We start from the raw sequence: 25661 nt of genomic DNA, 5'->3' as shown, positions 1-25661 counted from the left end.
CCCTCCTCCCCTCCCCACCCGCCTTCCCCCTGCCGGGCGCCCGCCTGCCACGCACCCACCACCTTCAGCCTCTCCCTGCCACCCTCGGGGGTGGCAACAGGGACAGGGGTGACATAAATTGCCCCCACTTCTCATAGACTCCCCCTCCCCTAAATTCATGCCTCAGTTTCCCCAGATGGATGATGCTTTCCCCCAAACTTTTCCGTGGTGCCTACTCGCTGCCAACCTCTGCCACCCTTACCAGCCCAGGTGTGGGTGAAGAATGGAACTGGTGCTGGGTGCTGCTCTCACTGCATCCCCCCACCAGGTGCCCCTTCTCTCCCTGGGCCGGGCCCCTGTTCCCCTGCAGCCCCTGTCACCGGTGGGCAGGAGCCCAGGGTCCAGGGAGCTGGCTGTTTTGGGATCCCATGCTCAGGGGTGCTGAGAGGATGGAGGAAGGGTTTGCTGCAGGGGAACAGTGGATGGACAGTGCCTTGCAGTGCCCTCTGTCCTGGGATGCCAAGAGGCCCCTAGGAGTGCACTGAATGGATGAAGTAGTTCCCCAGAATGTCTCATGTCTGAGGAGTGGGGGGCAATGAGCCTTGGAAGAGCTCGTGACTGCAGGTGAACTGTGGATGTGGGAACACCAGGATGCTCTGTGCCCAGGAGATGCCCGATGCCGTACACAGATTGAGGAGACTGCCATTTGAATGGGTGTGCCCTGCAGATGCCTCATTCCCGACGGGATTTATCTGGATGAGAAGACTTCCGTGGGGCTCATGCCCTTGAAAAGGGGAATGTGAATGGGGCATACCTGTGATGTCCAGTGCTCAGGAACACCCCAAGCTCTGTGGAAGGGGTGTGGATGGTGGTGGTGGTGGTGTCTCCACAGTGCCTTATATCCCAGAGGGTGCTTTGTGAACTGGGAGGGGATGTCCCCAGGATGATCAAAACCTGAGGATGCCCGAAGTTCTGAGGGAGGGTTATATCATAGAATCATATCATAGACTGGGCTAGGTTGCAAAGGACCGTAAACATCGTCTAGTTGCAACCTCCGTCCCTCAGGTTCCCCATGCCTGGCACGTGAGTAGCGGTACTTTGCACTTGGGGATACCGCATCCCCGGGGAGAGGGGGAGCAATGAATGGGGGGGATCCCCAGGACATCCCTAGTGTGGGGGTACCCCCGCCTGGCGGGGCAGCCGCGTGCCTCGGGTGCCGCAAGACGGGACAGGACAGGACGTCCCGTGCCAAGCGGGGGTGGCGGGGCCGGGGCCCGGGGGTATGTGGGGGGGGGTCGGGGCGCGGCGGGGGGCGCATCCCCCCCCCCGGCCGGCCGCTGCCTGCGCCTCATTAGCGGGGCCTTTGTTTGCACAGGGCTCGCAGCTCCCGCTTGCCCCTGCCGCCGCCTATAAAGCGGAGCCGGAGCCGGCAGCCGGGCAGAGACGGCGGCAGCGCCCGGCGGCCCCCGGCCCCCCCTCCCCGCCGCCGCCCCCGGTCCCGGTCCGCCCGCCCCGGCCGGCCGGCACCATGCGCGCCGCTGCGCTGTTGCTGCTCGCCCTGCTCCCGCTCCGGCCCCTGCCCGGCCGCGCCGCCCGCCCCAAGCTCGCCCTGCCCATCCGGCCCGACACGGAGCCGCTGCCCCCCGGCGGGGCGGCAGGTAGGAGCCCCCTGCCCTACACCCTTCCTTCCCCCGCTCCGCGTACCCCCGGTCCCGTACAAGCCGCTGCCGCACCCCCCGTCACGCATCCCGCGTCGGGCACCCCCTCCCTGCCACCCGTACCCCCGTCCGTGCACCGCATGCCTGCACCCCCCTTCCTCGGGCACCCCGCGTTCCGCCCCGGGCCCCCCGGCTGGCCGGGACCCTCACTGGGACCGGCACCGGGAGCGCAGCGGGCGGCGGGGCGGTGCCGGCCGGTCCGGGGCTGCGGCAGGGGGGTGCCCGCGGCCCGGCGGTGACCGAGGACGGCGGTGGGTGGTGGTGGGGTCTCCGCAGGCTGCGCCTTCGGGGGGCACTTCTATGCTCTGGAGGAGACGTGGCACCCGGACCTGGGGGAGCCCTTCGGTGTGATGCGCTGCGTTATCTGTCACTGCGAGCCGGTGAGTGCCCCACACACCCCTTTCCCTGGGAGACCCCCCAGGATCCGGGTCTGCTGGGGAGAGGGCTGGCAAGGGGGGAGTTCGACCCGTGTTCAATACACTCCTCTCCTTCCCAAGGAAGAGGGAAGCAGGATCCCTGCAGCCAGCCGGACACCTGGATGTCCTCCCCCGCGGCAGGGGGGAGGAGAGGGGGGATTTAAAGGATCAGGCTTCATTCTTCCTCCCCCTCCTCAGGGATGGCCTCCGGCCCCCTCCCTCCCTCCCTCCAAGCAGCCCCCCGAGGCTGGGGCTGGCGGGGCCACTCACAGCTGGTCAGAAGGCTGGGGGCTCTGGGGAGGGGGCCCGGGTTTGGCTGCTGTACAGGCATCTGGGGACTGTGCAAGGTGTCCAGGGCTCCAGATGGAAAAAGATGGGGGAAGCCAGGCTGTGCCGGGAGGGCATGACTTGGCAAACCTAGAAATGGCCTGGCACACCTTGGCACGGCTTTCCTGGGGTCTTCTTGCCCCCCCCCCCCCCCCCCCCCACAGCAGAGGAACCACCGGGGGAAGCCCGTGGGGAAAGTGAACTGCAAGAACATGAAGCAGGACTGCCCCGTGCCTGCCTGTCCCCGGGCCACACTGCTGCCTGGACACTGCTGCCACACCTGCCCCAAAGGTGAGGAGAGTGGGTGCTTTTCTGCAGGGATCCCCCACCAGTCCACCAGGATCCCCCAAAGGCCTGGGAAAAGGGGGCATTGCACACCCCCCTGAAAAGGGATAGTCAATTTATTATGAAAGTCATCAGTGCCCATGATATGATGGGCAGGGGAAAGCCCTGATGGGAACAGCCTGAAAGGAGCACAGGGAAGGCACACAGGGCTAAATGCCCTGCCCGTTGATGTGCCTGTGCACAGCATGCCCCAGCTAAGAGCCCCATAGTGATTCACAGGGCACATCTTGGTCTATCTCAAAAGGGGTGATTTATTATTGACCCCCACCCCAAGCTCTTGGGCACAAGCAGCCTGGTGTGATGGTCTCCTCCTGTGTCCACCCCATGCCAACCTTGCCAGGCCCCTCAGAGAAGAGCCCTGCACTCCGCTTCGACACCTTTGAGTACTTCCAGGACAAGGAGGATGACTTGGACAAGCCTTACAACGACCGCTCCTACCTCAGCTCTGAGGGCCTGGCTCGCGACGATGCCCGCACAGGTGAGCCACCCACCCAGACAGCAGCAGTGTGGGGTACCCCCCATGCACCCCCTCATCAGCAGCATCTCTTCCCCAGAGTTTGTGGCCTTGCTGACGAGTGGCCCAGAGCCATGGCACCCCACATCCAGCGCCGTGGCCAAGGCTCGCTTCACCCTGCTGCGCTCTTCCCTGCTCTTCTCCATCAGCTACGAGCGGTGAGTCCTGTCCCCTGTCCAGCCTGCACAGCAGGCAGCTCTCTGGAGAAGGGGGGATGCAAGAGTGCTTGTGCCCCAGTTTCCTTCCTGATGTTCCCCCATGGTGCCACAGCCTTGCACTGACAGTGAGAGATTTGGAGGAGGGGGGCGGCAATGTGCTGGGCTCCAGCCTAGGTCAGCGGCCAGAATTTCGGCACACCCACAGCGTCGGCCCAGCCTCACCCATTTGCCTCCAGATCTGGACTGGAAACAAACGGGAATGGTTCCAGGGCTCCCGTGGGTGCAGCTGGGAGAACTGCTGTGCCACCCTGCAGGCTCTGCCGGTGGGCAGTGCCTTGGCACTGCTGCCAGGGTTCCCCATCCTTGCCATGCCCTCCCCGGATGCCCGCCAGCAGCAGAGCCTCTCCTCTCCCTCCCTCTTTCCCGCTCCAGTTTCTTCTGCTGTTCCTTGCTTCCAGGCCCCTTTGCATAGTAAAGTGGTGACTAATTTCCAGCTCTGACAGGGGGAGCCAAGCAGAGCCGAAAACGCTCCTTATTTACAGCCAGAACACTCAGCTCCCAGTGGGTCCTGCCATGATGCCTTTCCCAGCAGAGACCCTCATCCTGCTTTGTGCCAGTTAGACACTGCTCCAGGGCAGGGGAGCCCAGAGAATCCATGCCAAGCTGGCATTTGGCAGGACAGCAGTGTTGGGCTAGTCCTGGAATGGGCGGGCAGAGCCTAGCACTTAGCACCCCAGGAGAATGTCATCCTTCTCCTGCCCACCCCAAAGCCCCGGGGACCCCCGTGTGCCCTTTCTGACACACCCCAGTGCCTGATGCTGAGTGAGGGCGGTGCCGGGGGAGGGGAAGGGCAGGTACATGGCCCTTGCTCACCCCTTGGATGCTCACAGGCTGGGGCGGCCGAGCCGGGTGCGTTTCAGTGACCCTGAGGGTAACGTGCTGTTTGAACACCCCGTGCAGAAGAGCGCTGCCCCCGAGGACGGCATGGTGAGAGGGGCTGGGAGGGCAGGGGGCACGGTGCCCCTTCCAACACCTGCGGGTGTGCTGTGCCCCCCAGCCACTGCCCAGCCCTTCCTTCCATCACCCACAGCTCTGCGGAATGTGGAGGACGGTGTCCAAAGCCAACATCCAGCTGCTGCGGGGGGAACAACTCCGTGTGTCCCTCATCACACGGACACAGCCCTCCGGAGAGGTCCATGGGCACATCCTCAAGCACCGGGCACTCTTCGCAGGTAAGTCCAGCTCCCGCATGCACACCCAGTGGGTGCCCATCAGAATGTCCCTCATGCCCCTGTCCCTGCACAGAGACATTCGGTGCCATCCTCACCTCGTCAGACCCCTCGCACTTGGGTGCTGGGGGCATGGCCATGCTGACACTGAGCGACACCGAGAACAACCTGCACTTCATCCTCATGGCCCGGGGACTGCTGGAGCCTGGAGCAAGGGGTGAGAGCGGGCAGGGAAGGGAGGCACTGCTCAGAGGGGGCTGCATAGACCTGAAGGGATGCATGGCATGTCTGCGGCTCAGGATGCATGGGTCAGCATCTGTGGGGTCGGGAGGGGAGGCTGGTCTGGGTGTGGGGCTCAGGTGGGTATAGAGGCTGTGTGTGGGGTGGAGTAGAGGGTGAAGTGTGCATACACTGTATGTTGTGTGATTTGGGGTGCACGTGGTGGGGAGGGGATGGTGTGCACCTGAGCAGGGGGGCTGGGGGTGCTGCAGAGCATATGGGGTGTGAGGGTCATTGTACAAGAAGGATAGGTTTGCAATGTGGGTTTGCAAGGATTTAGGGCATGCTGGAGGGAATTGTGAGGTTTCAGGCACACAGGAGCAGGCAAGTGCCTGGGGTTTGGAGGTGGTAGGCACAGAGGTGTGGGTTTGACAGTGGTTGCAGACCCCTGGTCCAGTGGGTCCACTCCCCTCTGCCATGTCCAGAATCCCCGTGGGTCCCACTGAGGGTCCGCATCCTGCACCAGGGCCAGATGCTACGGGAGGTCCACGCCAACATCACTGTGGAGGTAAAGCGTTCTCTTCCCCCACGTGTCCTGGCAGCCAAGGTGCCCAGAGCAGCAGGGCTGATCCATGGCACTCTAACCCCCTGCCAGGACCCCGACTTTGCAGAGGTGCTGAGTGATCTGTCTGCCCAGGAGCTGCAGTGGCTGGTGCAGGGGCAGCTCCGCATCGTGGCTGAGACGGAGGGCCGGCACGCACGCCAGCTGGCTGGCACCATCACCACCCGCCGCAGCTGTGACAGTGAGCACAGGGCAGGCAGCCTGGGCTGCAGGGGGATTGCTGTGCTCACCCCCGTGCCAATCTCACCCACCCTTGTGCCTCTTTCCCTGGGCTGAAGCCATCCAAAGTGTGCTATGCGGAGCGGACGCTTTGCTGCCGACCAAGACAGGGGCAGTGGGCTCAGCCAAACTGGCGCTGCATGAGAACGGCAGCCTGGAGTACCAGGTAAGTGGTGGTGGGCACCCATTTCCCTCTCAAGGGTTCCAGGCGTATCTACCACCCTGGCACTGCCCCCTGGCACCCCACCCACAGGTGCAGGTGGTGGGCACTGCCAGCGAGGTGGTGGGCATCACACTGGAGACCAAACCCCGGCGGAAAAGCAAGAGGAACATCCTGTTTGACATGACACCCAGCTACAAGGATGGGCTGGTAAGCACTAGTTGATGCTGGGAGTGATGGCACAGGGACTTTGGGTGAGTCCCTGTCCCAACCTGCCCGGTCTCCCACTGGTGGCAGGCCTGGGGTGCCTGGCAGAGCCCCAGCGCCCGCGATGCCCACATGCTCCTACAAAATGAGCTCTTCCTCAACGTGGCCACCAAAGACTGGGCAGAGGGTGAGCTGCGGGGCCAAATCATCTCCCTGCCCTACAGTGGACTGCTCGCCCGCTACACAGGTACCAGGGACACGGGGGGTGGTAACGGGGGGCAGTGGGGCAGCCCTCCCACACACCACCACACCCTCCCACGGTCCCTGTCTGTGTGCAGAGATGCCCGTGGCGCTGGCGGGGCAGCTGGTGTCCCCCCCAGTGCACAGTGGCGCTGGGGGGCACGCCTGGCTCTCGCTGGATGAGCACTGCCACCTGCACTACGAGATCTCGGTGGCGGGGCTGGGACGCCCGAGCGACGGCACCGTCAGTGCCCACATCCATGGGGTGGCTGAGCTGGGGGAGATGGGCACCCGCCCCCACCAGCACAAGCGCCTGCTCAAGGGCTTCTACAGCACTGAGGTGAGGTGGGAACCCGGTCAGGGCAGCACACAGCAGGGGCTGGGCCAGACCTTATCCCCACCCTGCTGCCCCTCTTGCCATGACAGGCTCAGGGGGTGGTGAAGGACCTGGATGCCGACCTGCTGCAGCACCTGGCCCAGGGCACTGCTTTCCTGCAAGTCAGCACCAAAGCACACCCCAATGGGGAGATGCGGGGACGGGTAGGTCCTTGTCGGGGCAGGGCACCCCTACCCATCTCCACTGCTGCCTGCAGCCAGGTGGCACTGCCTGCAGCAGGGTGGAAGGGCACAGGATCACTCTGTTATAAGGTCCCAGCAGTACAGCCTGATGTGTTTCGTGGTCATGGGTGGTTCCTTCACCAGCCCTGACCATGAAGGGCAGCCAGGCATTGGAATGGGAAGTGACCTCTTGCTCATTGCCCCCTCCAGGTGCACATTCCCAACCAGTGCCATGCAGGAGGGACCCGCCTGGCACCAGGGGAGTCCCTGGGGCAGGCTGAGCTCTCTGAGAGCACCAAGACCAGGGACCTGGAGCAGCTAAAGAAGGACCCCAACTCCTGCTTCTTTGAGGGTCAGCACCGGGCACATGGCACCCGCTGGGCACCTGACTATGACAAGAAGTGCTCCATCTGCAGCTGCCAGGTACAAGCTGGGGGTTGTGCTGAAGGGGCAGCAATCACCAGTAGGGCCCCTCTGTAATGAGCTCCATCCCTGCTGTCCCCAGAAGCGCACAGTGATCTGCGACCCCATCTTGTGCCAGCCCCTCAACTGTACCCACCAGGTGCATCCCGAAGAGCTGTGCTGCCCCATCTGTGAAGGTACCTGGGGGATGGGCTGGGTGGGGATCCCTCTCAGAGACTGCTGTTGGCATCATGTGCACCCCTTCATGGCCTTCCTCTGCCTTGTAGAGAAGAAGACAGAGCAGGAAGAGTTGAAGCTGGAGCGGGCACGAGACAGTAGCGAGGGTGAGTCCTTGTGGGCATGGGCTGAGAAGGCAGCTCTGCAAAGGCTGAGTCACAAGGACTGTGACTTACTCTTCTTTTTCCTCTCCCAGGCTGCTACTTCGATGGTGACAAGACATGGCGAGGCTCTGGCACTCGCTGGCACCCTGTCGTGCCCCCATTTGGCCTCATCAAATGTGCCATTTGTACCTGCAAGGTGGGTGTGGGTTCCAGACTTGCTCCCCAGCCTGGTCTGGCACCTATTGTTGCTCTCAGTTCCCAGTTCCCACTGGGCTCAAACCAGGGCATGGAGAGCTGACTGCCCTGTGCCTCCTGTGAGCCCCGTGCCCTCCCTGCAGGGTACCACAGGTGAAGTGCACTGCGAGAAGGTGCAGTGCCCACGGCTCACCTGTGCCAACCCCGTGCGTGCCAGCCCCTCTGACTGCTGCAAGCAGTGCCCAGGTACCTGCACCTCTCTTCTGCCCTGTGTTCTCCATGCATAGCACCTGTGTGCCCCCATTGGAAATGCCACAGGCTGCCCTGCCACAGGCAGCCATCCCAGTTCCATTTCCTGCAGCCCCAGAGAAGAGTGTCCCGGAGCTGGCTGACTCCATGCAGGCAGATGCACCGCGGGCGTGCCGCTTCGGGCGCCGCTGGTACCTCAACAATGAGAGCTGGCACCCGTCTGTGCCCCCCTTTGGAGAAATGAAGTGTATCCTGTGCTGGTGTGTGGTGAGTGTGCCAGCCTGGGCCAGCACCAGGGGAGTGGAAGGCACCACTATGCCCAGTCCCCAGGGCTTTGGGAATGGGTGGGAGAGCAGCACCCTGGACACCCACAGCACCCCGAGGAGCTGCTGCCCCCACACCCCGCTGCTCAGCCTCTCTTTCTGCTCCCTAGTCAGGGGAGACGCACTGCCAGCGCCAGGAGTGCCCCCCATCCGCCTGCGCTAGCCCTGCCACGCGGGACAACCCCTGCTGTGCCAAGTGCCGTGGTAAGTGCAGTGCTCACGCATAGGCACCGCTGCCCAAACACTCTGTGGCAGCCCCTGCACATCCCAGTCTCCCTGGTGCTGAGCCAAGGCTGGCACAACCACCCCAAGTGCCCTCCCGGCACCCACTGTGCCCATCTCTCAGCCCTGCTTTTCCCCTCCCAGCCCTGGATGCCCCCTCAGATGCACGGGAGAAGGTCCACGACGCCAAGGTGGAGTCACGGAGCCACTGAGCAGTGACTGCTGCCCAGAGCGGGGCAAGCACACAGCGACGCTGGGTGGCATGGGGGGGCCCCACTACTTATTGCCCCTGCCTGTGCTGGGCAGGGGGCACAGAGGAGCACAGTGGGGTGCACATGGCCAGGCCCCCAGCCTGGGCACCCCATCTCAGCACGACTGCAATGCCAGGACCGCCCCACCCACTCGCGCCAGTGGGCAACAGCCGGGCTCACGGAGGTTGGGGCACCCGCTGCCCTGCCGCTCCAAGCCCCCCTGGCCAGCGGGCATTGTGCCCATGGTGTACATAGTGTAAAGTCCCTCTGGCTCCTATTTGCTGCACTCACCCTGTCTCGGCCGGGTTTCTCACATAATTTATGGTGCCAGTGGATGGGAGTCAAGATGTATTTATTAAAACCAGAGCTATTGCCCTCCTGGTTCCTGTCTCTTCCTAGCGGTAACAGGCACAGGGCTGTGCCCCTACAGCCCATGGGGAACATGCAGGCCTTGACATTGCTGGGGTTGGGGATGGATATTTGGGGATATGGGGTGTGAAAGCCAATGCCAGGATGAGGACACCCCTATGGGCTGGGGGTGGCACTGGAGAAGACCAGTGTACAGTGCCCACAGCTGGAGCCATGATGCCAACCTCTGCCCACAGTGGAGGCTGCCAACACAGTGCTTGGCAATGGTGCCCACTAGCACAGGGACAGCAGGAGTCTGTTCCCCACACCTCCATGGTGGCACAAAGAGCCCAGCCTGGGGCCCCAGTCCAGCTGCCACCCATGGAGGCCCTCGTCCTGCAGCACCCATAACCAGCCACGTGCCCAGGGCTGGGCACAGCCACCCATGGTTGTGCAGGGCAGAGCCCTGTGCGTGCTCTGGGGCAGTACAACCCCCCAGTACAGCTGCACTGGACTAAGGCCTCATGGGGCCCATGGGATACCCCATGCTGCCACCTGCACTTTGATCCTAATGCAGAGGACTGAGGGATCTCTGGGGCCATTTTTACTGTGCTGGTATGCACTGGGACGACTGGGACAGTCAGAGCTATGCTGGGCCGTATTGGAACAGTGCCAGAGCTGTAGGGAGAGTAACACTGGGCTCTACTGGGATGGCAGTAAGGCACAGTGGCACAGCCACAACACTGTAGTGGGACAGTGTTAGCCAATACTGGGGCTGCAACCAAGGTGGCACTAGGCTAGACTGGAGTGGTGGTAGAGCCATAGAAGGATGGCACTGGGGCGCACTGGGCTGGGACAGAGCCCTGCATGCTAAGCTGGGTGTCCTGCCCAGCATGCACCCACAGCCACGCAGGCACCTGTGCCAGCAGGGTCACATCACCTGTGCTGGCCTTGCAGTGTGCTGGTGGCCCACAGCCAGGCACGCTGGTGGCAGTGGGCAGAGCATGTATCCTGGCACAGGGCTTCCCCTCCGGATGAACATCCCTGCTGCCATGGGGCAGTGCCAGGAGCTGACGAGCAAGGAGGGAGCTCCGTGCCTGGAGATACAATGAGTGAGCAACCCATTTTGTCACCTCCCTGCCTCAAACTGGTTCATGTTGGGCAATAAACCCTCCCAGACTGGCACAGGACATATCCCAGCCCCCAGCCCAGCCATCGTCACCCACCCTTGGGGGTGCCAACGTCAAACCAGAGGGTGGCACCTGGGCAGTGAGAACTAGCCCGTTCCTGATCCCGCAGCACCAGCCCAGCAGTGCCACAGCTCTGGCTTTCCCTGCACCCAGTTCTTGCCACAAAGGTGCAATCCTGTGCCCTGGGGAGGAGGGCGAGTGCGGCTCTGCCAGCTGCCTTGGTTGCCCCTGAGCCTGTGTCGGTGGTGAGACTGAGGTGCCGGCAGCCAGCCTGCCATGCCGGAGTGCCTTGCCCACGGATTGCCGGTGCCAAGCTCTACCCGTGTGCCTCTTTGGAGAGGATTGAGCCTCTACTGCCCAGCGAGTTCAGCAACGAAGAGTGGAGCCCACCTCTCTCCCTGGGAGCTGACAGTCCCGGGACACTGAGCAGCATCACGGTAAGGATGAGCTCCCTGACAGCTTTGCGGTGGTGAAGTCCCTGCAGTGCCAAGGTGCTCTGCCCTCCTTGGGCATTGACAGGTGCCCCCATGCCCTTCATGACAAGACAGACCTCAGGCACTATGCCCCCACCAATCTGTCCCCCAGCCAGGCATGGCCATGAGCCTGGAGGTGACCGTCTGCAGAGTCCCAGCACGGTCCTCCCACACCTCACCAGGGGGAACCCACAGGGGAGCAGCGCCCAGCCCCACGCCAACCCCTTGTACCTGTGGGAAGAGGGAGCAACGTGTCCCGGGGGAAGTTGGCCCTGGGTCACGTCACCCACGCCAGCTCTTACCCTCACCTGCACCCACTGGTTGCCCACGGGTGCCATCCCGGGCAAAGGCCACGGTGGACGGGGTCCCGCCATAGGACAGAGTTTCCGGCCGGACTCCCCTTGACCCAGCCGGGGACTGGGTGCCCAGCGCCGCCGGTGCCGGTACCGGGCGCCGCCGGTGCCGGGCGCTGCCGGCGGAGGCGGAGCGCGGCCGATCCCTCCCCCGGGCAGTGCCCCGGGCCCGCCCCGCGCGGTCCGGGAGGAGCCGCGGCCGCCGCGGGCACCGGCAGCGCCCCCGGCACCGGGACGGCGCGGAGCGGAGCGGCGGCAGCGGCGGCACCATGGCCTCCGAGAGCGAGGCGCAGCGAGCGCTGCAGTATGAGCAGACACTGGTGAGTACCGGGGGCACCGGGCGGGCACCGGGCACCGGTGTGGCACAGGACGCGACGGGGCGCGCTGGAACACCCGGGGATTTGGGGGGTCTGGGGGTGCTGCCCTGCTCAGGGAGGCAGAACTCCGCCCTGTTAGGGGTGCTGTCTCCTGTTTGGGATGTCGCCCCCAGCCCCCCCTCCAGCTGTGGAGAAGCCTAGCTGAGCCCCCACCCCCAGGGCAGGACTTCGGCACACACCTCACCAGCCCCTGGCAACACCCCTCCTCACTGCGAAGGGATGCCCACCCTGTGGGAGCTCCCAGAGGCGCCAGCCGGGCACACTTCTCTCCCCCACACGGCGTGTCCCCGGCCCTCTGCCCCCAAGATAAGGTATCTCCCCTGCCTGCAACCTTAGCCCCATGTTTACAACTCCTTTTCCTCAGAGGCCTCCCCACTGGCACCAGGGTGTCCCATTGTCCTGGGCTGTCCTCCTTCCCCGCTGCGTCCTCAGTCACTCCGCTGCTCTCCGCTGCCCGCGGCCCTCAAACATCACGGGCAAAGGTGCTTTTCCCCAGCCTCTGCTTGGGACGGTGCCCAAGGCGGACGGTACTTTGCCCTGGCATTTGGACAGGCAGGGCCAGGGAGGTGCGCAGGGAAGCAGGGACTGCGTGGCCACACAGTTGTCGTGCCCACGGCTGCCCAAGAGAGCCTGAGCCGGTTTCTGTGCGTGAAGCGGGCCCTGCTGAGCCTTACCCACCCAGCATGGGCTCACGGGGCAGCATCAGGGCACTGCTGCTCTGTGTACCCTCATCTCGCCTTTCCCAGCGCCCAAACCCTTCTTCTGGTGCTGCCCCTCGGTGCTCAGCCCAAGCTGCCCCTGTGCCGCTGTCAGGTGGCTGCAGGACACCAGCTGGCCACGGGAGCCCCGGCTGCGCCGTCATCTCCAGACCTTGTTGACCCCACACTCCTTCCCGGCAGGGCTGAGTCAGGGAGCAGTCGGGGGCAGGAACAGGGGTGAGCTGTGGCCGTGCCTCTCCCTGCCGCCAGCTCCGGACGGCCCCCCTGGGCGGCCTGGTCACGGTGGGTGAGCAGAGAGGCCATCCCAGCCGGGCACCGCGGGGCGGAGGAGCCTGCGGGCAGGCATGAGGGGAGAGGCACGCTGGGCTGGCATCAGGGCAGCCATGCTCGGCACCAGCAGACTTTGCCCTCCTTCTCTTTGGGCAGGATAGCACCCACGTCCTGAGTGCTCAGTGGTGCCCATCCCCATGGCCTCTGGGCTCAGAGAGGCTCATGGAAGTGCCTGGGGATGCTGGGTGAGGCTGGGTGTGGGCTCCTGTCCCATAGCCTCACACCTGCGTTTTGGGAGCTGCCTGGGCACGTGCTGGGCAGGAGGCATGCCCAGCCCTCCCCGGTGCATCTAAGCCACCACTAGCTCCTGCCAGCACCTGCCAGGAGGGTCAGGATCCAGCTGGAGCCTGACATGGGCTGGTCTGAGCTGGGCAGTCCAGGGACAGCTCTTGCTGCTTGTGCCCATAGACAGGCCATCACAGCCAGGCTGCAGGGTTGTGCCAACCATGTCCAAAGGCCTGTGTCCCTGCTCCATGCCCTTCCTCTCCCCAGATTTCAACAGCCCTGGGATGCCATGGGTCTTGGGACCCCAGACCTAAAGGTCTCCCCAGGTATCCCACCCTGGGGTCTCCATGCTGAAGAAGTGTCTGTGGGAACCCGTGGCATGCCAAGGGTGCTGGGGTGCACATCAGCCTCAGTGCCCCCCACATGCCAGGCTCTTGTGGCAGGGAGCAACGGGCCCCATGGGGGGGATTAAGCTTGACAAACTGCCCTTGTTCATTGCAGAGCTGCTCAGGGTGATTAGAGACTGGCTAAGACGGGCAGCGTGACACACACCCCCTGGCCCCTGCCTGCCTGCTGCCAGCCCAGAGGAACCCACAACCCCTTGCCTTTAAATATGTCCCCTAAGGGAAATTTGGGGGGGAAGGTTGGCTGGTATTGGCCATGAGGAGGTGGGCACCACTCCCAAGCAAGCTCAGTGCTGTGGGACAGGCTGGCACTGGGACACGGCAGCACCAGATGCCAGTTCCCCTCCCAGGCACAGCATTGCCCAGGCACTGCAGGCACCATGGGCTGGCAGTGCCCAAGGGGCTGTGGCACAGCCAGTGCCTGCAGTGCCCGAGCCCAGGACCAACACAGTGGCCTTGGCCCGTGCCCGTGTCCCCGAGTGCCCCCCACCAGCCCCCCCTGTGCCCGCTCCCTGCCCGCCCGGCACTGTGATTGTTCAGCTGCTTCACGGCAGAGGCCGGAGTCCCGGGGCTGTTTGTGTTTCAAAAGGCCTTTGTGGAAAAATAACCCAAGCAGAGGAGGAGGAGGAGGAGGAAGGAGAGAGCCCACCGCTGGCCTTCACAGCCATGCTAGGGCTGCGGGCACAGTAGCTGTGGCTGCTCAGCACTGGACACCCGTGGGGGTCCCATGTCCTGCTTGTGGGGCTGTGGCATGGGGCAGAGGGGTGGCATTGGATGGCACAGGGTGGCAGGTGGCAGCAGGGTGGCATGGCCCCTTTGCTTGCATCCCTGTTGTTACAAGTGGGGTTGGCTCCAAAGTGGGGCAGAGGGAGAGCAAATCCCACCACCATCAACCAGGCTGGAGCCCCTGGGACTGCACACCCCACCGTGTGTCCCAACACCTGGAGTGGTAGTGTGGCAGCCCCTGGCACAGCCCCAAGAGGTAGACACAGAGCTGGTTTGGGGGGCACTCAGCCTGGGGGTGCTTCCATCTTGGTTTGGGCTGGCCGTGGGTCAGCAGTGGGGCCAGGCAGGCAAGTGCTTGGCAGAGTGACAGCACTCCTGGGGTGCCGGCCCATTTCATCTTCCAGAGCAAACAAGCTTTTTCTGAAGGGAGCCTTTGAAATCAAGACCCCATGCAGGGCCGGGGTCGTCGTCTGGCAGCCAATGCTGGATTTGGCCCCTCAAGGTGGTTGTGCCTTTCCCCCCAGCTCTTTTCCACAGGGCAAGGAGCCACTGAGCCCATGCTGAGCAGGAGTTTGGGGGAAAATCCATGCTAGGACAGGGTCAGCAATGGAACTTAGTTCACCCTCTTCTCCCTGCCTACTTCCCCACCCTCCCTCCCACTGCTGGGCACAACCCGGGTATTAGACAGCAGGGAATCCACCCGGCGCCGCTCTGACTGCTTTCTGCTCTCTACCGAAGGGACCTGGGCAGGAGTGCTGCCCCGTGAGAAGCGCACCTTCACGCCATCCCCACGGGGAGTTGTCATGTGCCAGCAGGCCAGGGGGCTGTGAACGGTACCTGGGCATCCAGGGTGGGCACTGCCGCCAGCAGCTGGGGCTGGGCTGCCCACGTGCCGAGCACGGTGCCCACCCGTGGCGCTGCCCCTCTGCCGGGCGCTGGCACGGGCCATGCCGGGGAGGAGGGCGACTGTGCCCCGGCTGGGCAGCCACGCGCTGCGCTGGCACGGCACGGCGGGTGGGCACGCCATCAGCATGGGGCTCACGTTGTCCCGACGTGGGAGCCTGGCAGGGCCCCCACGGTCCTGAAGCCTTCCTTTGTGCCGGGCCAACCTCTGGCGCTTGGCATTCAGGTCGTGCGGGGGGGAGTGAGGCGGAAACCAAGCAACCGAGTCCTTGGCAGTGCCCGCCAGCACGGGACAAATGCCCCTGGCTCAGTGGGAAGGACGGGCACAAAGACCTCCTGGCCAGCATGAGGGGCACTGCCAGGGCCACCTCCTGCCGGTTCCAGGCCACGTGCCACAGCCAGGCAGGAGGCACCCGAGGAAAAGGGGGTGATCCCTATGTGGGCACAGAGCCACTCACACCCGTTTGATCCCTAAACCCCCTCTTCACAGCCCAGGGACCACCCTGAGCTTGATGTTGTGCTCCCCCTCTCCTGGAACTGGGGGTACATCCTGTCCCTCACTGTCCTCTTGCCTCCCTGCTGCCAGCTGAGACCAGCCAACTCATGTCACATATGACCAGCCAAGGCTGCTTTTGGAGGGGGCATCCCAGCCTTGCTCTTAGCAAAGTCAGGGTGTGGTGCCTGCAGAGTGCCAGCACAACCCCAATACCAGCCCTCAGAGAGTCTCCTGGCCAAGCTGGCCATGCTCCCATCACTGGAGGCCCTTCCCCTCCCTCCACCAGCTTAGTCCGCTGCCTGGGGCACCTGGGCAGGGCTGGAGACTGGTACCGACGTTTCAGCTGCCTGCTTTGGGCATGTGGGCAAAACAATCACTCACCATCGATCCACACTCACCTTATCTGCCTGGCTTCTTCCCACGCCCTGGAGGGCAGCCGGGCACTCCCACAGGGGCCTCCACCCCTTTGCCTCGGGATGCCATGCCTGTTCCCTCACCTGGCAGGCCATGCCAGTATGCCAACTGCTCCCCTGACTCAGTTTCCCCACTTGGGTGCAGGGGTTGGGGTGCCAGCTGCCCTGACACCGCTGCCTGCTCCTTCTCCCCCAGATGTATGGGCGTTACACGCAGGACTTGGGCACCTTCGCCAAGGATGAGGCAGCCCGGCTGCGGCTGCAGGAGGGGGACACGCCCCGGCCCCGCCGCCCCTCCGAGCTGCTGGAGTACACCCAGGGCCGCTGTGCCCCCTGTCGTGGTAAGAGTCACGGGTGGGCACAGCCCCACGATGGCACAGTCTGGACACGGCTGCCCATCCCACCACGGTGGTGCGGGTAGAATTTCTGTGGCTGTCATGGGACACCGGCGCCGAGGACAATGCCACCTGCCCGCCGGGCATCAGGGACACAATGGCCTGAAATAGCCGGGCTCGCTGCAGGGACCGGGGGGCCCCAGCCCGTCTACCTGGGGCCATGCCAGGAGGGCTGTGCTGGTGGGAGGTGCATGCCCAGTGGTGCTGTGTGTGACTGAGCAGTCAGCTGGCTGTGACAGCTGGACACATAGCAGTGCTCCAGAACCAGACAGTACCAGCTGGGTCAATGCTGCTGGTTGTGAGCCTTTCTGTTGCTGCTAGCCTGGCTCTGCCACCTCAGTGTGCCCATCCCTGGGGCATCCAGCCTTGAACCCGCCCTTGTGTCCACAGTCTGCGCCTTGCAGTGCCAGCGGTTCCTCATCTCCAAGGTGGGCGAGGACTGGGTCTTCCTCATACTGCTGGGACTGGTCATGGCACTGGTCAGCTGGGCCATGGATTTCGCCATTGCCACATGCCTCCAAGGTAAGCAGGTATCAGAGGGTTCCTGGGGCCATGGCAGGGCAGAGTGGCCGTGCCCCAGGGACATGCCATGTGCCCTGCCACCCACCACCCATCTGGCCGGCTGTTCCCACAGCTCAGAAGTGGATGTACGGGGGCCTGGACACCAACGTGCTGCTGCAGTACATGGCCTGGGTCACGTACCCCACTGTGCTCATCACCTTCTCAGCTGGCTTCACCCAGATCCTTGCCCCCCAGGCCGTGGGTAGGGCATCGAGGGTCTGCCTGCACCCTAAACAGGGTGTCCAATCCCTGGGGGTTGTGCACTGGGAGCTGCCTGGGTGTCTCCCTGGAGGTCCTGGGAGTCTTTCTAGGGATTTGGGCTGGTCTTCAGAGGGTCTGCTGGGGACTGTGGTTTGGATATCATCCTGAGCTATGGGGCTGGGGATCTCCTAAGGCCTGTGAGAGAGAGGTCTTCAGAGAGTCTCCTGTGAGTTAATGGGTGGATATCCTCCTGGGCTATGAGGCTAGGGCTAAGACCTGATCTTCAGAGGGTCTCCTGGGGGCTATGAGATTGGGGTCCCCATGGGGCTATGGGTTGAGCTGTGCCTACATCATCATGGGGCTGTTCTTGCAAATTGTAAGGTGGGAAGAGGTGTTGCTGGGATCTCCTCGTGGCAGTGGGGTGTGGCAGAGCATCAAGGGATACTCCCCAGAGCCATGGGGCAGTGTCCCACTTTATGGCTATTGGTCAAGGCTGTCTCCATGTCACCAGGCTCTGGGATCCCTGAGATGAAGACAATCCTGCGGGGTGTTGTGCTGAAGGAGTACCTCACCCTCAAGACTTTTGTGGCTAAGGTGATCGGACTGACATGTGCCCTGGGCAGTGGCATGCCCCTGGGCAAGGAGGTGAGGGCAGTGCTGGGGCAGGGCGAGCAGGGGGCCAGGGAGTGACACTGAGGGCAATGTCCTCAGTCCCCTATTGTTCTCTCAGGGTCCATTTGTCCACATCGCCAGCATGTGCGCAGCCCTGCTCAGCCGCTTCCTCTCCCTCTTTGGGGGCTTCTATGAGGTGAGCAGGGGCAGGCTGGCCCCAGGAGGATCAACCTCTGCCCACCAGCACGTTTGGCAGTGCCTAGGGTTGGGGGGGCAGTGCCCACTCACTCCTGTCTCCCTCACAGAATGAGGCAAGAAACATTGAAATGCTGGCAGCTGCCTGCGCTGTTGGTGTTGGCTGCTGCTTCGCCGCCCCCATCGGAGGTAGGGTCACCCCGGGCCTCCCCACACCCCCTACACCTCCCGCCCAGGCAGCAGGGTCCACCTGGAGAGGCAAGCAGGACCCCAGGACAGCTGGCATGGGAGAGGGCAGTGCTGCTCAGCAGGGAGGAGGAAGGGAGGAGCAGGCTCCATCCTCCCAGATGTGTAATGTCTGCTCTTGTCCTCTCCCTTGCCGCCCTGCGCTCCAGGGAGCTCCCCACTCCAGTCCCGCTGAGCCCTGCCCGTAGGTTGGTGATGTGTCTGACTCCTTGCCCTTTGCCTGCTGCCCTATCTGTCTGTCTATCTGTGTGCACCCCACTCCATCCCAGTGGCACCCCTCATCCCTGTGCTACCCTCTTGCTCATGCAGACTCGTGCTTGGCCCGCTGTGCTGTGTCCCTTGTGCCCAGCTGGCACCAGCCACGTGCTTTGCCAGGGAAGTCCTTGAACCACCCTGTAGTGTGTCCATGGGGCAGCCAGACCTCCATGGGCTGTGCACGAGTGTGGACTCAGGGTGGGAAGCATGCCAGGCACCGGGGGCCTGCCTAGGTTTCTCCACCTCCCTTGTGCACTTTCCCCCAATGCCAGGCGTCCTGTTCAGCATCGAGGTCACCTCCACCTTCTTTGCCGTCCGCAACTACTGGCGCGGCTTCTTCGCTGCCACCTTCAGTGCCTTCATCTTCCGTGTCCTTGCTGTCTGGAACAAGGATGAAGGTACCTCAGGCAGGGTGAGGGCACAGGGGTCCCCTGCCCAGCCCTACTGACCCCCACCATCCCCCAGAGACAATCACGGCACTGTTCAAAACCCGCTTCCGCCTCGACTTCCCCTTCGACCTGCAGGAGCTGCCTGCCTTTGCTGTCATTGGGTGAGTGCGACCATCCCAGCACCCATCCTGTGGCCCCAGGGGTGGCAGTGGCAGCACTGGTGGTGCTGGTGGTGGCAGCAGGACACCTCTTCCCTTGGCTCTGCCCAGGATCGCCAGCGGCTTCGGGGGCGCACTCTTTGTCTACCTCAACCGCAAGATTGTGCAGTTCATGCGCCGCCAGAAGACCATCAACCGCTTCCTCATGAAGAAGTAGGTGCCCAGCAGTCCCTAGCAGCAGGGTGGTGGACCTGGGACTGCACCAAAATCACCCCCTGCCCTGTGCTGCCCTGCCAGGCGCCTGCTCTTCCCTGCCCTGGTGACGCTGATCATCTCCACGCTGACCTTCCCACCTGGCTTTGGACAGTTCATGGCTGGCCAGGTACCTGCCATTGGGGTGGCACACCAGTCCCTACCCCAGGGCCTCCACAAGCCCCAGCTGACCCCTGCCCATCAACAGCTCACCCAGAAGGACACCTTGGTGACACTCTTTGACAACCAGACATGGGCCAAGCAGGGAATCAGTGATGAGTTCGAATACTTGGGCATCCTGGAGGCCTGGCGCCATCCCCGCTCCAACGTCTTCGTCACACTTGTTGTCTTCATCCTCATGAAGGTGGGTGCCTACTTCCCCTGTCATTCCCAAGGTACCACCAGGAGGTTATGGAGAAGATTTTCTGGTTGCCATCAGGGAGGTGCCAGATTGTTACCAGAAAGGTGGCACCAGAAGGCACTGGGTGGCTGCTCCAGGAGTTCACCAAGGTGTTTGCTGAGTGGTGCTGGCATGCCATCAAAGAGATCTTGGCTGGGAGCCACCAGTGTGCCACCAGGGAGGTTCTGGCTGCTTGCTCCTAGGTGCCACCAGGGAGGTGCTGGCAGAGTGCCCCTGGGAGGAACCCATGCCCCATTGCAGGGTGTGGTGCCCACATGCTGCTCCACAGCACCCAGCTGGGGGTCACAGCACGGGCAGGAGGCAGGGCTGGGTCAGGGAAGGCAACTAATGGGTGTCTGCCCCACAGTTCTGGATGTCAGCTTTGGCCACTACCATCCCAGTGCCCTGTGGAGCCTTCATGCCCGTCTTCGTCATTGGTGAGACCCTGCACGTTGTGTGAGCACAGTGGGAGGAGGGAGCCACCTCTCAGCCCACACTGGGCACCTATGGGTGCCTCCAGATGTCCCCTTCCCTGGCAGCACCAGGCAGGGGTGCGAGGCCCTGTGCCCGTTCCCAGCCACTCTTTGCCTGCAGGGGCAGCCTTTGGGCGCCTGGTGGGGGAGAGCATGGCAGCCTGGTTCCCTGATGGCATCCACACGGACAGCAACATCTACCGCATCGTGCCAGGGGGCTACGCCGTGGTGGGTAAGCACCGAGCTGGAATGGGGACACCATGGTGGGCATCGTTTGGAGATGCTGCCCCACAACTGAGGTGATGATCCCTGGAACTGGGAGTGATATCACCACTGGGGGTGAAGGGCCCCAGATGTGGTGGACGCCCTGGAGGGGGGAAGCCCGGGTAGGGACCAAGCCTGGTGGCAATACCTGACACCCCTCCCCCATCTCCTGGCGGTGGCCGCAGGGGCAGCTGCACTGTCAGGTGCTGTCACCCACACGGTGTCCACGGCCGTCATCGTCTTCGAGCTGACGGGGCAGATCTCGCACATCCTGCCTGTCATGATCGCTGTCATCCTGGCCAATGCTGTCGCCCAGAGCCTCCAGCCCTCCCTCTACGACAGCATCATCCGTATCAAGAAGCTTCCCTACCTCCCTGAGCTGGGATGGGGCCACCACGAGTGAGTTTGTGTCCCCTGTCCCATCCCCAAACCCCTCACCAGGCAAAAGGGGAGGGGGTGGCATTACTCTGAGGCCACTGTTCTTATCCCTGGGCAGGAAATACAACGTGCGGGTGGAGGACATCATGGTGCGGGATATCCGCTACGTCACCCTCAACTGCAAGTACCGGGACCTGCAGCAGGTCCTGCACAGCACCAAGATGAAGAACCTGCCACTGGTGGAGTCAGCTGGTGAGACACAGGCAGGGGCTCTGCCAGCATCCACAGCAGCCATGGAGTGTGCCAGGATAGGGGGTGGGTGGCAGAGGGAACATCAGGAGCCAGTGTGGTCCCTTGCTGTGTCTGGCAGAGTCCATGATCCTGCTGGGCTCCATTGAGCGGACGCAGGTGGGGGCCCTGCTCAGCAGCCAGCTCAGTCCCCAGCGCCGGCTCCTGGCACTGCGGCAGAAGGTGCTGTCCGAGGATGGGCACCGGCTCTCCGATTCCAGCATCCGCTTCCAGGTGAGGGGTGCAACCGTCTTGGGGGATGCCTGGTCAGAATGCCCCCCACCACTGTCACCCTACCACCCCATCCCCCACAGATCAGCACAGAGACCTCCTCGGGCACCCCTGCCCGCCCCGCACTCCGCAAGCCCCTGAAGCCGGCACTGAAGCGGGTGCCCAGCAGCCCAGCCGACGGCCCCCCAGGTGAGTCTGCATGCGGCCCCCTGGTCCCCCTGTGTCCCCACCACTGACACCCCCTCTCCACCCACAGCTGGCAGCGCTGACCACAGTGGCATTGCCCTCAAGAACCTCTTCTGTGCCAACGCCGCTACAGAGCCAACCGAGGTGAGAGCCTGGCCCTGCCCATCCCTTCTCATCCCTGAATGGCCTTTCCTGGCCCTGCCCAGCCCTGCCTGTTCTTTTCACATCCCTTTCATCCCTGTTCAACCCTATCTGTTGAACCCTGCCTGGAATGTCCCTTCCCATCCCTTTCCATAATTTTCTATCCCATCCCACCCCATCCCATTTCTACCCATGCCATGCCATCTAAATCTATCCCATCCAATCCCATCCCATCCATCCCATCCCATCCATCCCATCCCATCCCATCCCATCCCGTCCCATCCCGTCCCGTCCCGTCCCGTCCCATCCCATCCCATCCCATCCCATCCCATCCCATCCCATCCCATCCCATCCCATCCCTTAACTGCTGTATCTTCCACGGGCCAGGCTCAGGGCACAGCCCATCACAAGGCCAAACGCGTCCGCATTTCCATTGTGGTAAGCTGCAGCCAATCGCAGCCTGGGCACAGCTCCTTCCAGCCAATCAGAGCCTGGCAGGAGTTCTATGAACCAATCAGGGGCCTTGCAAGATTCTGCTTGGCCAATCCCGTTGGGTCTATATCTGTGCAGTCCCTCTTGGACAGTTACGATTCCCTCCAACCAATCCTGTGTGCAACTTCCCCATCCCAAACTTTGCCAGGAATTGGGACATGGAGCTTCCCAGCCATCACAACCACAGGATCTACCCCACTTTGCTCAGCCAATCATGGCACACCTTGCATTCTCTCTGCCAATCACAAGCTTGGCTTGTCCAACTGTGGCCAATCAGGGTGTGACCAAATGTCCTGTCAACCAATCATGCTACTTGACCTGCCCATGTGTTGCCTGCACCCTCGCTGCACCCTGCCTGCAGCCCGATGCGGCTGCACCGCCTGCCACCCTCATGGCTGCTCCAACACACCTCTCTTGCAGGAGGAGATGATTCTGGGTGACAAGATGACCCCAGCAGAGGTGAGGGGTTGGGCAGAGACAGGCAGGACCCTTCTGCTCAGAGGGATCCCAGACATCCCAAAGGGGTGCCAGAACATGGGGTGGGCATGGGGAGGTAGGGGGTGGGTAACCCAGATTTCTCCATAAAACTGGGGGTAAGGAGGACGGGAGGGCCCTTGCTGGCACTTGTGGGGATGCCATATCCCTTACCCTGCCCAATGGCACCTCCTCAGATCCTGGAGTGGGAAGAACAGCAGCTGGACCAGCTGGTGGACTTCAGCAGTGCCAAGATCGACCCTGCGCCCTTCCAGCTGGTGGAGCACACCTCGCTGCACAAGGTGCGCCCACACCCCACCCCAGGCCCCCACCCACAACCCCCAGACCCTCATTACAGCCCCCTCTTCCTGCAGACCCACACCATCTTCTCTCTGCTGGGCCTGGACCATGCATTCGTCACCAGCATTGGGCGGCTGGTGGGCATGGTGTCCCTCAAGGAGGTGAGCAGGGGACAGGGAGGCTGGAGGGGCACAGAGCAGCACCTGGAGCTGTTTGCCCATGGGTTTGGGGTCCCCGCAGCTCCGGAAGGCTATCGAGGGCTCGCTGACAGGCAAGGGGGTGAAGGTGCGCCCGCCACTCGCCAGCTTCCGTGACAGCACCGCCAGCACCACTGAGGCCGACACCACCGCCCTGCGCCAGCTCTGGGATCGCCACCAGCACCACCACATGCCCCGCGAGGCTGGTCCTGGGGGCGATGATGATGACGACACCCCCAGGGGCCAGTGAGACCCTTGAGATCCACCCCCACCGTGTCCCCAGAAACCACAAGGGCTCCCTGGCTGGTGCTGGGGGATGCCCACCCTGAGCCCACTGATGCCAGGCTCAGCACAGGAGTGGGCACTGTCAGTCCAGTGCCTCTGCCCCCTTGCTGGGCTGGGGACCAGCCAAATGTCCCTCAGCCAGCCCCTACTCCCCAACTACCTGCCAGCTCTTGGGGCTTCCCACTTTGCTACCTCTGTACCCCCGAGCCCCTGGTGCCCCCAGAATGGCCACTGCCCTCACACCTTCCATGAGCACCACAATGTCCCTTCTTGGGGTGGCAGGGGCAGAGAGGGGCATCAGGTTGGGGTGTCCACAGGAACATGGGTGGGCATTGCCTCCTGTGCTCAGCACCTCATGGCTGGGAAGAGAGGGTCCTGCTGCCTCTCTGCCATGCACCTCTTCCCATGTAAATACAGAGATTTTTATATTAATTTAATAAAAGGACTTTATAAACAGAGCTGAAGCACTATGGGGCTGAAGGTGGAGAGGAGCACAGCCAGTGGGCACCAGCTGAGCTTCACCACAGTGCTGGGGTTGGTATCACTCCAGGCAAGGAGCCTTTTGTCACCCAGAGCCGCTCACAGCATGGCCTCACTGCGGTACAGCAGCTGCGGGGGCTGCCCTGCAGCAGTGGCGCGGCGCTGGACAGTAATGACCAGCGTGCCAGCCTCGGTGAGGGTGCAGCTCACCGACAGTGGGTCTGTGTCTTCGGGCAGCTGGCACTTGTGCGTGAAGGTGTCACAGACAGTGCCATCCGCAGCCACCTGTGGGGAAGCAGCACCGGTGCAGTGGAACTCAGTGTGGCATGGTGAGGCCCACAGCACATTCCCAGTTACCCCAGTGCTTCTAATGGGGCAATTCCCAGTCACCCTGGCTCCAGCAGGGGGTTCAGTAGGGAAGATCCCAGTGACTCCAGGGCAATTCCCAGTTACCCCATTGCCAGCAGGAAGCAGGCCTCTGCTGCCCAAGTCTTGGCTTGTGGGGTAAATTCCAGCTACTCCAGTGCCAGCAGGGACTGTTCCCACATGCCACCTCCAGCAGAGAAGGCAATGGAGCAGGAGTTCCCAGTTGTCCCATTCTCAGTGAGGACAGTTCCCAGTTATGCCAGTACAGAACAGGAATGAGCAGGACCTATTACCCCGTCATTGGGGCACAGCTCCCATTTACCCCAGTGCTAGCAAGGGCTATTCCCAGTTACCACCCTGTCCCCACCACCTGCAGGAGGGGGTGTCACAGGACAGAACCCACACTGTGCCATGGCTGAGGGGGATGCTGCCCCCTCGGGTTCCTCACCTTTTCTGCCTGGATGGTGACATGGCAGTTGGAGGTGGTCACCACAATGTCAGGGGGCTCAAACTGGCTGACGTCGGCCACCACTTGGTAGGTGTCACCCTGGGCACGCACCCAGGTGCCCAGGCTGCAGGGGTACATGGCACCTGGGGACTCTGTGGGCATTGGAGGGCTGCTGGGCATGGGGCCACAGTGCTCAGGGGCTGGAGGACTGGGAGGTGTGGGAGAGTCTGGTGACACTGGGGGACTGGGAGGGCTGGGGCTAGCAGGAGGCAGTGGGAGTTTGGGGATATTGAAGGTGCTGGGGAATTGCAGGGGGTACTGGTGGCCTGGAGGCACCTGAGGGCCTGGGAGATTCCAGGGGCACTAGACAACCTGAGGCACAGGAAGGTGAAGACACTGGGGATGACCACGAGAGTCTGGGGAGGGTGAGCTGCGGGGGAAGAGGACACTGGAATTACTGGGGCTGTACAAGAAGTGGGGGCCTAGCAGGTGACATCAAAGGGTGTGAGGACAGGGGAGCTGAGGACATAAGGGCAGCTGGGATGGTCTGGATTGGGGAGGAAAAGCTGTAGGGGGTTCTGGGGACAAAAGGAGGATCAAAAGGGTCTGGGGAGGGGGAGGAGACAGCGTGGTGGTCCTGGGGACAGCAGGAACACTGGAGTTAGCAGGTGTACAAAAGCACTTGGGGAGTAAAAGCTGGAGGACAGACCAGAGAGCCATGGGGTACCCAGGGGGCAGTCAGGGCTCCCTTCTGATCCCTCCCAAGCTGAGGGGAGGGTCGTACGCTAGCCCCAGGCACAGGTGAGCTAGATAACCCCTGGGGGGCATCCCCAGGGTAGCAGAGCCGCCGCACCCTAGGGCTCCCCCTCCCTCCACACCCGGTACCTGGGTACCCAAACGCCTCCTGTCCCCGCGGCCCAGAGGGTCCGTGCCGCCGGTCGCCCTCGAAGCGGGGCTCGCTGTGCCCCTGCCCGTAGGCGCTGAGGAGCTCGGCGCGGTACGTGGAGGCTGAGCTGAGCGATGCCATGGTGCCTGCTGCCCGCGCCCCCCAAGGCCCTGCCGTGGGGAGGGTCCAGCCGCCCGCCCGCCAGCCACCACCGCTAGATGCCCATAATTAGGCACCCTGTCTGTAGGAATGCGAGA

The 25661-nt window shown here is 63.1% G+C and overlaps 3 protein-coding genes across 4 annotated transcripts; 2 read left to right on the top strand and 1 right to left on the bottom strand.

Annotated features, from left to right (window-relative positions):
• The first annotated feature begins 1491 nt into the window (after positions 1 to 1491).
• On the top strand, positions 1492 to 9268 carry CHRD (chordin). Its single transcript, XM_014254308.2, has 23 exons — positions 1492 to 1637; positions 1974 to 2077; positions 2605 to 2731; positions 3126 to 3263; positions 3340 to 3457; positions 4348 to 4444; positions 4548 to 4689; positions 4763 to 4903; positions 5391 to 5473; positions 5561 to 5708; positions 5806 to 5912; positions 6000 to 6116; positions 6204 to 6360; positions 6452 to 6693; positions 6780 to 6893; positions 7122 to 7334; positions 7417 to 7510; positions 7601 to 7657; positions 7747 to 7850; positions 7993 to 8095; positions 8211 to 8365; positions 8532 to 8625; positions 8788 to 9268. Exons 1-23 carry the CDS (start codon positions 1508 to 1510, stop codon positions 8853 to 8855), a joined length of 2853 nt encoding a protein of 950 aa, XP_014109783.1. The 5' UTR covers positions 1492 to 1507; the 3' UTR covers positions 8856 to 9268.
• A 2182-nt stretch (positions 9269 to 11450) lies between these two features.
• CLCN2 (chloride voltage-gated channel 2) lies at positions 11451 to 23617 on the top strand. 2 transcript variants are annotated; one of them, XM_088061104.1, is made up of 24 exons: positions 11451 to 11578; positions 16048 to 16192; positions 16637 to 16768; positions 16881 to 17009; positions 17520 to 17653; positions 17739 to 17816; positions 17926 to 18004; positions 18589 to 18714; positions 18782 to 18866; positions 18975 to 19076; positions 19161 to 19245; positions 19324 to 19479; positions 19883 to 19952; positions 20110 to 20220; positions 20438 to 20651; positions 20749 to 20882; positions 21001 to 21152; positions 21233 to 21338; positions 21406 to 21479; positions 21864 to 21914; positions 22389 to 22427; positions 22640 to 22744; positions 22817 to 22903; positions 22983 to 23617. In XM_088061104.1, exons 1-24 carry the CDS (start codon positions 11528 to 11530, stop codon positions 23187 to 23189), a joined length of 2652 nt encoding a protein of 883 aa, XP_087917230.1. In that variant the 5' UTR covers positions 11451 to 11527; the 3' UTR covers positions 23190 to 23617. The 2 variants fall into 2 exon arrangements, with proteins under 2 accessions (XP_087917230.1, XP_014109769.1); XM_014254294.2 differs by lacking the exon at positions 21864 to 21914 and having other exon boundaries at positions 22983 to 23616.
• Positions 23618 to 23672: 55 nt separating this feature from the next.
• Positions 23673 to 25604, bottom strand: LOC102103250 (heat shock protein beta-7-like). Its single transcript, XM_005525186.2, has 3 exons — positions 25404 to 25604; positions 24519 to 24670; positions 23673 to 23989 (listed from the first exon to the last, which is right to left on the bottom strand). The coding sequence occupies exons 1-3, from the start codon at positions 25543 to 25545 to the stop codon at positions 23804 to 23806; spliced, it is 480 nt and encodes a 159-aa protein (XP_005525243.1). The 5' UTR covers positions 25546 to 25604; the 3' UTR covers positions 23673 to 23803.
• Positions 25605 to 25661: the final 57 nt, after the last annotated feature.

The sequence above is a fragment of the Pseudopodoces humilis genome, chromosome 11 (genome assembly GCF_049639895.1).
Source record: "Pseudopodoces humilis isolate 2021_Gansu_Grassland_sample_001 chromosome 11, ASM4963989v1, whole genome shotgun sequence".
Classification (NCBI taxonomy): domain Eukaryota; kingdom Metazoa; phylum Chordata; class Aves; order Passeriformes; family Paridae; genus Pseudopodoces; species Pseudopodoces humilis.
Note: the sequence above shows the minus strand (reverse complement) of the source record. Positions and strands in the feature narration are given on the sequence as shown.